A 13351-nucleotide genomic window follows, 5' to 3' on the forward strand; every position below is an offset into this window, starting at 1 on the left:
AAGATACTGTTAGGTGTATTATTTCATCTCTTTAAGGTATTATTTGATTCTCTTGATGGTACCACTAGTAAGTCTGTTTGTGGCATAATCCAGACTTCAGTCCTGGTCCAGTAAATTTGGGAAGTACTTTAATCTCCTTTTTGTATTGTTACAGTTCACATTGTACATGAAGGCTCAGAGAAGTTTTGCAATAAAGAAATAAGACTTAGTACTATACCCACCCTGGCATCTTCCATGTTTACTTGACTTTAGAATTCTTTGATAATACCTATGATCCAGTGTGATGCTTTTGAAAAACTAAGCTCATTCATTAAGGGGAGAAGCCTGAGAAGAAAGAGACTTTAGTTTAGCTGTGAGTTTGGTTTTTATTAGTGGATGATGTCTTGCACATGTTTTTATGTTACTGTAGGTAGTGAAAGATTTTTTGTTCAGAGTTTGTAGTCCATGATCGTTTCACACGAAGCATCACCTTTTGGTTTATACTTTTTTTCTTTTCCTTAGGTCCTGGTCCTTCTTAGATGTGAGAGTGACTTTCTTTGTAAGATGAGGGCAGGAGAGATGTATAGGAGAGTTTGGTGCAGACCTTGTCTGTGGCTGACTTCAATTTGCTCCCTGCCGTTACATTGTTCCCAGCCTCGAGAGTGCAAATCTGCCCCCCCCCCCCCCATCCCCTACTCTGCTAGGAGGCTGGGGGCTGGGTCTGAGTAACTGTTACCCAGCATTGTAGGGCGTGGTTGTTGTGCTTTACACCGTAGTAGTGCCCATCCAGTTGGCTGAAAGCCTGAAGCCTTGCCTACCTTGGGAAGCACCTTGGGAATCCCACCCTGTACCTGCCTCCATTATAAGGCGCTTTGAGTTTAATAGGAGCTTGTTTTGATGTCTCAGTTCTTATCATTAGGCTGTGTCTTGGGCAAGCTGTCTTGCAGAATAAAAATAATATCAACTGCCATAGTTCCTCAGACTTGAGAGTCATATTTGTACAATAATTGCTCAGGTGATTATTAGTTCATAAATATATGATAATTATAATAATGGAGATGGTACTAGAATTTTCATACCAGTAGTATAAAGTGCACTGCTAATGATTATTTCATAGCAATGGTGGGATTTTATTTAAAGTGGATTAAAAAAACCCAGAAATTTAAGGAATGGAAGTTCTTGATAATCACGAAGTCCTTGATAATCACGGTGTCTCCTCATACTGATGTTGGTGGACCCCATGGGTGGCTCACACGAGTCAGGAGGAGAGAAAGATGGTCACCCTCTCTCACTCCGCCTCTGCCACCCAGGAGTCACTGGGAAGACTAGGACCGGTAAAGTCTGTAGTGAGCCCCTGCTTGGCTTGGGCCAGAACCCCGCCAGCCCCACAAGGTGGCCGTCAGGCCACACTTGAAGTCCACTTGGTCTTCTTGGCGCGGGAGTTGATCCCCACCACCCGATTGCTTGGGGAGCCACGGACTCAGGCTGGGGCGAGGATTTGCTCTTTGCAGGAAAGGAGAGGCCAGTCCCAGGCCTTACCCAGGGTTTCTAGTGTTCTTGTCTCGCTCCCAGAAAAGAATTTCAGAAGTAGACAAGCAGTGAAGTAACAGATTTTATTTGGAGGTTTTGGGAGAGGAAGAGAAAGGGGTAAGTGGATAAGTGGGGAGATGGAGAGTAAGAGAGTAACGCTCAGAGAGAATGCTGGCTTCTCCAGAAATGGAGAGAGCCTTGAATGGGCTTTTAGGTGGGGTTTTATAGGCTCTTGGGGTCGGCTTGGTCTGGAAGTTCCGGAGTCTTCTCTGGGCTGATCCACCAAAAGTTAATCGGATTAAAAGATGCAGATGTGTTTGATGGCTCTCCAGTGAGGGATCAAATTTCTTCCGGGTCTGCTGAAGGGCTGATCAGGTCTTGTTTCCATCCCAAAATTTTGTTGATCTAAATTTCATTGCCAAGGGCCTTTCCCTGTCTACCTGCCTACATCCTCTGTCATTCGGACTTAAGAGCACTTGTGTGCCTCTTCATTTCAGAATCCCATGTGGTAGGTAGGACATGAGTCTGTTCTTGTTAACCTTAAAAAAAAAAAAAAGCATCTCTTAAAAAAAAGAATACTTACACTTACATCTAAGATTGGTGATTTCTTGGAGTGTCAAGTCCCTTTTTTTTTCCCCAAAACAAAATCAAGTGTGTGTGTGGAATCGCCCCCCCCTTAGCTTTATTGAGATGACATACATTTATGTTTACATAAATAAAAATTGATAAGTACATACATTATGAAATCATTACTTAACACCTCCACCCCCTCACAAAATTACTTTTGTAACATGATATTTAAATTATTTTTAAACAGTTTTCAAGTGTACGATGCAGTTCATTAATTATAGTTACCATGTGGATAAACCCCCAGAATTCATTCTTAGTTGGAAACTTGTAACCTTGATTTCTCCTATCCTCAACTATTTCACTCTGTATTTCCTTGAGTTTAGCTTTTTTTTTTTTTTTTTGCTTTTTGGGTCACACCTGGCAATGCACAGAGGTTACTCCTGGTTCTGCACTCAGGAGTTACTCCTGGTGGTGCTCAGGGGACCATATGGGTTGCTGGGAATTGAACCCGGGTTGGCCACGTGCAAGGCAAACGCCCTACCCGCTGTGCTGTCTCTCCAGCCCCGAGTTTAGCTTTTTAAAAATTGGATATACATCTGAGAACATAGAGAACAGATATGCTTATCTTTCTCTGATTTACTGTCTGTTTATGTTGATAACAAATGCCATGGATTTTCTTTTTTATGGCTGAGTAATATTTCTGTGTATTTGACATTTTAGTCTGTCAGTAGACAATAAATAATGCTTTAATGAGCATGGGGGTACATACATCTCTTTGAAATGGTGTTTCCATTTCATTTTGGTATTTCTACCCAGAGATAGGATTGCTGGGTTATAAGGTAGTTCTAAATTTATTGACTTAAATTTATTTTGGGTTTTTTTGCCACACCTGGTGGAACCTCAGGGCTTACTCCTGGTTCTGTGCCCAGGGATTTGGGTGACTGTATGTGGTGCCAGGAATTGAGTTGGGGTCAGGTATGTGCAAGGCAAACATTCTACCCACTGTACTATATTTCTGGCCCCTATTATTGTTCTTTTTAGAAACCTTACTGTCTTAGTGACACTACCAGTTTGCATTTCCACCAACAGCACTTGCACAAGAGTTTTTCTCACTGAACATTGTAACTTTTCAGTAACAGCCATTCTAATAGATTTGTGATATTTAATGTCTTTTTAATGACCCTTGTAAGGCGAACGCCCTACCCGCTGTGCTATCGCTCCAGCCAGGGCTGGAGCGATAGCACAGCGGGTAGGGCGTCTGCCTTGCACGCAGCCAACATGGCCAACCCGAGTTCGATTCCTCCGCCCCTCTTGGAGAGCCCGGCAAGCTACCGAGAGTATTCGATATGCCAGACACAGTAACAACAAAGTCTCCAAAGGAGACGTTACTGGGCCCGCTCGAGCAAATCGACGATCAACGGGAGGGCCTTTACCTTTACCTTTAATGACCCTATTGGCTTTTGTATGTCCTTAGAAAGTTCTTTACCCAACTTTTAATAGTTCTGCCCTCCCCCTCCCCCCACCCCTTTTGAGTTGTGTGAGTTGATTATTTGACTGTTAACCCCCCTTATCCAGATGTTGTTCAGAAATACTTTGTGTCTGCTGTGTAGATTCATTGTAGTTTGATATTGTTCACTTGTTTCTTGTTGGCTACTGAAGCTTTATTTAGGTTTTAGTATCACATTAGGAAAATGCTTCTTCAACTGGTGTTACTCCTTAGTTTTCTTCTAGTTGTTTCTTTTTAAGAATGCATTTGTTTTGTTTTGGGATCACACCCGCCAGTGTTCGGGGTTATTTCTGACTCTACAACGATGAATTAATTACTCCAGACAATGTTTGGGGGACCACAGGGTATGCTGGAGATCCAGCCTTGGTTGGTGTGCCCGCTGTACTATGTGTCACTTCAACCCAATTTTGTGGGAGTTTTTTTTTTTTCATGATCACGACCATCCTGTTGTTCGTTGATTGCCTTGAGCAGGCCCCAGTAACGTCTCCTTCGTCCTAGCCCTGAGACTTTTTAAAAAGTGCCATATTCAAGGCTCTTTCAGGGTTAGGAGAATGAGACCCATCATTGTTACTGGTATTTGGCACATTGGGTACGCCACGGGGAGTTTGCCAGACTCTGCCATGTGGGCAGGTTACATTCGGTAGCCAGTTTGTCCAAAGTAAGGTAAAGGTAAAGGCCCTCCCGTTAATCGTCGATTTGCTCGAGCGGGCCCAGTAACGTCTCCATTGGAGACTTTGTAAGAATGAGATAATAAGATGTCATGCTTCCGGGAGCTGGGTTTTATAGTCTCTGGGTCTTGGCCGTTGATGGGATTAAACATTACACGGCGCCAGGGGGGCAGTTGGTGGGTGTGACCCCTGCCTACTGGAATATGGAGAATCTGAGTGGAGGATGCTCAGCCCCGATCCGAGCAGGCTTGGAGATCTCAGCCCCGGGACCCGCGTGCCTTTGTTCCTCTGCCGGTACCTTCATGCGTGTGGAGAGTAGTCTCAGCATGGTGGTGGCTGGTTTGGAGGTCTTTGGCTGCCGGAGCCCTGGTCGGGGCAGGGAGGGAAACTCAACCCGCTCCCCTCCAAGGGGCCCCGGCGAGGACAGCGAGGCGCGGGGACTCTGCCGCTAATCAGGGCCTCCCAAAGGCCCTATTTTTCATACTTTTAATATTCGAGGAACCTAAGATTAAAAGGAGTTTGAGGGATCTACAAACACTGTAAACACTCCTATCACCTTGGAGTTTGAGGGTCTACAATACTGTGGGTCATAACACCCTTGGTCCAAATTGCAGCGTTTTTAGAAGAGTTACTCCTTGGATGTGGGAGTAGCTTATGGTTCTTAGTGGCAGTTCTCAGTAGCTCTGCCTGGAGGAAGGCAGTTTTCCTTGCAGTTAAGCTCATTTTAAAGTGTACAGAGCTTTGTAATTAATTAGTCACTTAGAAAATAACAGTGCCAAATACTCACCAGAAAGTAGCATGTAAAACATGCTGTCAATTACTTCGTTAGTATGTGGCAGATTGTATTGCCAGTTAGAAATAGGCTACACTAAAATCAGCATCTTGTCAGTATTACTAAACTTCATCCAATTGCTGCCTCTGCAGAATTGTTTTTATTGAATTACATTAATGTGAGCCTGCTGGTTTGTTTCATGAGATGTGCTCCGAGAAGCATTCCTGAGAAATTTGCCTCTGCTTGCCATATGAAGACTCATGGAAAAATTATAGCGGTTTAATATTCTAACACTGTCTTGCACAAATTAAATAAAAAATGTGAGGATAGTGGAAGCACGGTATAGTAGTTTTTTCAGATTGTGCTTGGACAACTAATAAATTATCACCTGTGAGGAAAAACCAGTCTCGAAAAAATTTATTTTCTTTTTTTGGGTCACACCCGGCAATGCACAGAAGTTACTCCTGGCTCTGCACTCAGGAATTAGCCTTGGCGGTGCTCAGGGGTCCATATGGGATGCTGGGAATCGAACTTGGGTCGGCTGCATGCAAGGCAAACGCCTTAACCGCTGTGCTATTGCTCCAGCCCCTCGAGAAAAAATTTAAATATATTTTTAGAGACAGCCAATTTTATTTCGTTCTGCTTCTGGTATTGAGCAGATAAATAACAATGAGTGTGATGGGACCTGGGAAATGGCTTAAAGCATTGGAACCACACCAGCACCACAGAGCCTCCTGAGTGCTTCTAGGCATGGCCCTGGGGTCTGCTAGCCAGACCCTTGATCCCTGGGTCTTCTGATTCTGCTGGGAAGCCCTCCACCCAAAGCAAAGTTATTGGAGGTTGAAGGCTTAAAAACTCTGGAAATACAGAAGCTACATCAATATTTTGTGGTTTTAAAATAACTTAGATACTTGAATTTCCTTCTCTTTCAGTTCCTGGACTAGATGGAGGTGCTTTAAGTGAAACAAGTCTCACAGATTCCTATTTCAGTACCAGCTTTATTGGAGTCAATGGATTTGGAAGCCCTGTAGAAACAAAGTATCCCTTGATGCAGGTATTTAATATGCATTTTTATGTCACTAAACAGTGAAATATATTCCAGTGATCTGAAACAGAGTCTTCACTTCCTCCTAAACTTGCTGAGTGGGAGATGGGTTTCTTGGAAGAAGGTAGAGATAAGCCCACCTACTATCTCTTGGGTGTTAGGAAGGCTTTTTTCATGGATGGAATTGGGTAGGGGTGGCGAATAGGTTGATTAGGGTGGGGTAAAGACTAGTTCCACTACTCTCCCATTTTGTCAGTGTGGACAATTTTAAGGGCCTTTCAGGATGGGGATGCCAGGATGTAGAGTGTGTTAAGAAAGTTTGGGACATAGAAATAATTGAATAGCCTAACTTCATAGAAATTAAAAATATGAAGCATCTTGTGAATTGGGAAAATTACTGACATTATACATCCTTGTTTATATCCTCAGATAGATTCTGGAATTTAACTGTTTTGTACCAGGAAACCTAGAAGTTTCATATTATTTTGTGTGGTAGACAAGTTATGGAAGCACACTTTGAGATAGTTCTGCAAATTTTAGTTTTAAATTCTGGACTAGAGAGCTAAGTTTTATTTAGTGTGTTAGAAGGAGAATCTGGAAGTTTTTGCGTAGATTATTGCAATTCATTAACATTAATAGAAATACTGCAATGTGTTTAATGTGAAAGATGGATTGACAGAAGCAAAGATGGTCTGTCTTAATCTTTTGAAATTCTTAATTGTCTTTTCATTGATTGCCTATGAATTTTGTTTTTCAGAGAATGACTAATAGTAACAGCTCCCCAAGCCTTCTAAATGATAGTGCCAAGCCATATGCAGGCCATGGTAAGACTTCTTGGTCCCCTTATTTTGCCTCTCCTCCTCAACTCCCCCCCTCCCCCCCACCCCATCCCCGCACTCTCTCCCTCTTCCTCTCCCTCCTGTAAAAACAATATGTCTATTGTAGAAGTTTTAAAATTGTAGATGAGTATGAAGAGAAAAATTTAAGTAAAATTTAACTTATTTGATTTCACATTTATCTGTGCCATATGAGGCTCATCCTACATACTCGTTTTTTATTTTGGTGCAAGGGAATGCACCGAGACTGTCATACATGCGAAACACGAACCACTGAGCTGTATCCTGGCTCCTAAATAACTTTAAAATGATATTATCAGTGTTTCATAAGCAAAATTCTACTGCTTATTTTCATAAATAATCAAAGTAAATATTTAAGTGTACTTACCTTTTTTCTTTTAACTATTTTAGTGAGGTATGTGTTTTTATGCTTTATATGCTTTATTTTGAAATATTCTTAGTCATGAAATTATTTTAAAGAATGCAGACATTAAAGGCTTTTGACACAATTTTGAGATACTTTGTGGTGAATCTTATTCTAAAAATAACTGCTCAAGAATGCTTATTAAAAATAGATAATATTGAATGGCCGAAAGATCATACAGGGGTTAAGGTTCTTGCTTTGCTTATGGCCAACCCTGATTTGATCTCCACGCCACATATGGTCCCCCTGAGCACCTCCAGGAGGTGATTCCTGAGCATAGAACTAAGAGTAAGCTCTGAGTACAGCTGGGTGTTACTCAGTCCCCTAACTCATTTCCGGATACATAACAATTAAGAGTTAATGCTTTCCATCAGTAAAACATTAGTAATAATGAGGATTAGAATTTGCTTGTTATGTTTTTGATAATTTTTTTGTGCTCAGTCTTATCACCGTTGGAAATTTGAACCTTTTGTGGGGTTTTTTGGCTAATAAAGGGAGTTTTTTTTTTTTTAATTTTGAATAAAAACTTGTAATAAATAAAATGAACTTTGTAGCATTACAGTTTTTAACATTTTAATAGAATTTATATGCTGACTTTAAACTTCTGTTAGAGTTTAATGGCTGAATAGCCTAAATTTAAGTGCTTTGTAGATCTACATAATATAAAAATTTATGTCTTGCTCTCTGCTTCCTTCTCCTTGTATTATTGCCTATATAAAATCAATTCCAATTATAATAAAGGACGAGACAAGAAATATTGAGGCATAGGAAAATAGATTAAGCAATAATCTACTGAAGAGTTTTAAGTAAATGAGAACATTTACACTATCTTAGGATTTCACAGATGATTTAATTAGAAGTGTAAGATTAAAGATCAGAAGTTAAGATAAAATATTTCATTGTATATTGTGTATACCTTTTCAGAAACACTTCAGATTTGTTGAGTGAGAAACAAATACAGATGTGTTTGTAACTCTGGTTTCAGAGTAATAGAACGTTGAGCCAACATATTTTATGTTTTGAAACATTTTCATGTTTTTATGAAGCATTCTACATTAATATATATGTATATTTATTTTTTTTTGCTTTTTGGGTCACACCCAGAGATGCAAAGGGGTTACTCTTGGCTCATACACTCAGGAATTACGCCTGGTGGTGCTCAGGGATGCTGGGAATCGAACCTGGGTCAGCCACGTGCAAAGCAAATGCCCTACCCGCTTTGTTATTGCTCCAGTCCCTACATTAATATTTTTTAAATATGTACCTTATTTTTTAAGGTAAGAATTACCAAATGCCCGGTGCTAAGCTTAAGATAAACAAGTGTTTATCTTCTTGTATCTTGTTGTATCTGAGTTGTATCTCTACTCCTGTGCTGCCCTAGTGGTCTCCAGGCACTGCTTGGTTTTCTCTTCATAGAGTGTTAACGTCACTGGACTCTTGCTGGACTCCAGGATCACTAGGGAGTAGCTCCAGGGTCCCAGGCACCAGCAAGCCTGACCTCTATTGCAAGAAGGAAAGCAGATAACTTGAGAACTCAGCCTAAAGGTTAACATCCTACAGTTTGATCTCTCAGAATATAGTTGACTGTCCTACCCTCGATTCCCCTCACTAATACAAATATTTACCATGGTTAGACTGACTTTTCTCATAAACACATTATTAATAATATGGTTAAGAGTCACTTTTCTCTGATTTTTTTTTTTTTTTGGTTCTAAGCAATAGATACATTCTAATCTGTGTATCTTCTGAATAAATGTACCGAGTATTGTGTGAATGAAGTATTCTATAATATGGGCTTTATTCACTGAGGAAATACTTGAAAGTACACTGTGTATATCAGGCATTCAATTTAATTACTATGGCATATGATAAGTTATTGCTATAATCATTGTCAAGTTGAACATTTATTAGATTTGTGGGTTACCTGAGTTGTCTGTGTGGAAAATTGTTTCCACAGATTCTCTAACTTCACCTGCTTCATCCTTGTTTAATGACTTTGGTGCCCTCAACATCTCTCAGAGAAGAAAGGTAGGTAAAATTGAAATTTATGTGGACCTAATGCAATCTGTCCGTGATATTGGTTGGGGTCATTATATATGAACTTCTCAGGATTCTCTAAAGTGGAGGGGAGGGTGGGATTTTTGTGTACTGTATTTTTCTTGCCTTTGTTTATACTTTTTTCTCTCTTAGATGAAGCCTTATCTTTCACTGCAAGATTTTCTTTCCTTTTTTGGGGGGGTGAACAGCTTTTGCTTACTCTTGTTCATTTTCTTTATCTTTTTTAAAGTTTTCCATTTTAAGATATGTCTAATGTACTTTGTGTGAATGTGACTATTGTGTAGGTGTGTTGGTTATGTTTTATCTTGAATTACTAGTAACTTTGTCCAGTTATTAATGATTTATACCCTTATTTAAATTCTACATTATGAGGCAGACTTAAACCCTTCAACTTTCTAATTGTCCTATCTTTTAAAAAAAATTTTTAAAGTCTGTATATTAGAAATTTCCTTTTATTTGGAATTGTGGCTGATTGAGCATGCATAGGTTTTGAAGTGTTTGATTAGGGACATGTTCTATCTCAAGTAGAATTGGAATCTTTATTATAGGTTTGTATTTTTGTGCATTAATGAGAATCAGTGTTATTAATAATATGGAGATGATGGTATTTTTGATCATATTTAGAAGAAATTAATGATATTCAGGAGAGTGTCTTGGTGGAAGTTACTGTTAAGTTACAACTAATTCAATTTTCTAAGTAATGGAAGAATGACCCTAAGAAAATAATTTTAAAAAACCAACTCTTGAATAAGGGCCTCTCCTAGAAGACTTGGGGGGCTGCAGGGCCATCCCCCCAGTTGTGGGAATTTGATGTAGGGATCCTGCACTGTCCAGCCTTGCTTTATTACTGGAGCTCTCTCCCAGGCCCCAGGAATGTACTGTTTTTAAATTTAGAAAACTGAAACTGGCTTAGGGTGTATTTCAGGAGGTTTGTGATCAGATGATTTTGTGTTGAGTGCAGACATTCATGTTCTTGTCCTCAAGCAGTCAAAATTAAAAGCAAGGTGCACAGGAGAGCAAATGGCCAAATTCAGGGAAAGAAACGTAAAGGGAGAGTGAGGCAGTCAGGCAGGGGAGCTCCTAGATCAGAAGCTTCCCTGCTTTACTCTCTTCTATGGCAGAATTCCAAAGATAGTCTGAAGCCCATCCCCTTTTATATCTTCTTAACAACGGTGGACGTATCCCTAATTGTGTCCTGTCTGTTCCCCTTGTCTCGGGGATAGTTTAAATGCAATTCAGGAAGTCTGGGTGCTCTCAAGACCAAAAAAAAAAAAACCACCCCATTTTATGGGGTCAGGTATAAATTACATCAAATATAGTATCCCATGTGAAGCATAGATAAGAACAAGAATCTAACTGCAGAATGCTTCCAAGGAAGCAAATAGAATTGATCATCAAAATAACAGGTTTGACTTTTATAGACTTCCTCTAGGCCCTAAAAGACATTCCTGAGCCATAGTTGCTTTTTTCATGAATTTGTAGTTCTCTCAACCCAAATGTTATATGTAAACCAGAATTCGATTTTGATTGGCAGTAGTGAGAAGTGACAGGAGATAAAACCATTCACTATGGAAGAAATAGTAAAATGTTGAAAAGCTGATAAAAATCTCTAGAATTAAACTTATCAAGCTTTTTAAGGAAAATAAAGTAACCCTTTAAGTAGCATTTCTGATATACATAGCAAAATAGAAGTAAGCAAATACGTATTCCTAAAGTGAGGTTTATATTGCATATTAGTTATATTGGTATATTACTAATATATTGATTATAAGATCAACATCTTTATGTTGAAACGTATGATTTAGAATTACTGACATTAATTTTCCCTTTGTTTTTTAACTGACATTGATTTTTGAGAAAATAGTTGTCCTGTAGATTAAAACAAGGACTCTAAAATGAGACTGTTCTCTTAAAACTTCCAGTAAAATAAAATGACAAGGAACTGTTACTACAAATGTGTTCTCAGTGTTTGGAGATTTATTAGCATATGTTCTGATGGAAGTAGATCAGTGTAAATAAAACGAGCATTGCTACAAATTTCAGTTTTGTGGTTTGTGCCAACTTTCTAGGCTGTAATTTCCAGTCAGGAGCCCTGCCTGCTGTACTAGCTCTTCAGCTCAGGAATGTTGTGGATCTGATTCTAATCATCTAAGTGGTTAGATGATCAGTGGGTATTTTTATGATAGGCAGCTGTGTGCTGTATGAAAATCTAAACAGAGAGGAATGATGTTTTCCTGCTTTGCTCAAATCTCATTGAAGAGTCAATTCTATATATACTGGGAATAAATGCCTTAACAATACCACTGTTTGTTGTGTCAGGGGATCAGTGCTTGTTCACAAGTTGTAAGCTGTCTGCAGGGAACTAAGTTCATTTAAAATGTTTAAAAATGTCTACAGTTTAATAATATTGTGACAACTAATATATGATTATTTTTCTAGCATTTATATATAACAAAATTATAGGCTCATAATGTAATAATTTTCTATTATCTTCCATAATTGATGAAATGCAACAATTTGAGGCTTCATTTTCTTTGTTAGGAATGCATAATTTTTCAGGTAGAAAGGTAACTGGTGTTTAACACGCTTGACTGAGGGTGATAGTGGAGAAATTGAAATTATGGCATTGTACTCTGTGGCAGAATTAAACCCTTCCCAAACTCTGGAGGTGTAAATTTTGCTGCAGATGGTGATTAAGATATTTGAGATTAACAAATAAGGAAATCTTAACAGTACTATAGTTAAAGTTGAGCACTGATACAAAAGATGATGAATTGAGTTACTTTGAATCATGTGTGTTCTTGATAGAAGTGAAATTTTTGATAAATACTTTGGAATATGGAAGACATTTAAAACTTGTGTTTAAATTATTGCCTTACAATAGCTTTATAGTAAAGTTAGATGTTGAAATGCAGATGGACATTCATAATAAAGTGATTCAATCCTGTGAGCGCTTGCTTAACTATTCTTGCTAAAATGTGGGTTTTTCTTTGTTTTGTTTTTGGCTTTTGGGCAACCCCTAGCTCTTCTCAGGGATTACTCCTGGCTCTGTACTCAGGAATTACTGGTGTCAGTGCTGGGTGATCATATGGGATGCTGGGGATGAGACCAGGTCAGGCATGTATAAGACAAGCACTTTACCCACTGTACTATTTCTCTGGCCCCTATTTGTATTTAAATATAGACACCTTGAAAGTGACATGAATCATAGGCAAAGTGGAAGACATTTAACATTTGTGTTTGAATTATTGCCTTCCAATAGCTTTTTTTGACCCTTTTTTATTCTTCTTTTAGTCTGTTAGCCATATTCTCATTCTTTGGTCCGTTAACACTACTGATGCAATAGACCCTGATGCTGTCATTTACATTTCTTATTTTTAGTCATTATACAGCCTTGCTTATACATTTCTACTTTATTCCTAGTAACAAGATGACAGAAATCTAGGATAAAATATTCATTTTAAAAAATGTCAGATTCCAATGGCCAGTGTCTTTGGGGAACAAAAAATTAGGCAGTGCCATGTTTATATTTTCTGTTCCTGATTTTTTAAAAGATTTTGTTAAAATCCTGGAAATGGGATCAGAATAAGGCTTTCGTGCTTATTTGTGAGGATACAGTTGTTGGAGGTCCACCTCTGGTTTATTTTGCTTAAGTTTACTAGTGTTACTTTGACGTCTTTCCCTGTTTGCTCTTTTTGGAGCTCCCTTCCCATTGTTCTCTCTTTCAGCATCTCTTACAGAACTCTTCGTAATATACATATTGTATGTTTTCTTATTTCTTTGGCTTTATAGTACTACTGGTGTCTTTGAAAGATGGGTTTTGTTCATGAATGTAAGAAAATGAAAGTACCAGTCAATGTTTTAATTTATAGCGTTAAAATTTTAACTGAATTTTAACGGTCATATTTGCTTCATTCAATGATCCACGAACCAGCAGCAGCATTCTGTCTAGCAGAGATGAA

The 13351-nt window shown here is 38.8% G+C and overlaps 1 protein-coding gene across 6 annotated transcripts in view; it reads left to right on the plus strand.

The window, feature by feature from the left end:
* The window catches only part of PAN3 (poly(A) specific ribonuclease subunit PAN3), a 133768-nt gene that overhangs the window by 17005 nt on the left and 103412 nt on the right, over positions 1-13351 (plus strand). For all 6 annotated transcript variants that reach the window (XR_008791745.1, XM_056109674.1, XM_056109675.1 and 3 more), the window contains exons 2-4: positions 5959-6080; positions 6829-6895; positions 9289-9359. Coding sequence is in view for 5 of the 6 variants with exons in the window: in XM_056109674.1 (XP_055965649.1) it covers positions 5959-6080; positions 6829-6895; positions 9289-9359 (260 nt within the window). In the remaining variant the exon portion in view is untranslated. The remainder of the gene's footprint in view (positions 1-5958; positions 6081-6828; positions 6896-9288; positions 9360-13351) is intronic.

Source organism: Sorex fumeus, unplaced genomic scaffold (assembly GCF_029834395.1).
Source record: "Sorex fumeus unplaced genomic scaffold, SorFum_2.1 ptg000008l, whole genome shotgun sequence".
Lineage (NCBI taxonomy): Eukaryota > Metazoa > Chordata > Mammalia > Eulipotyphla > Soricidae > Sorex > Sorex fumeus.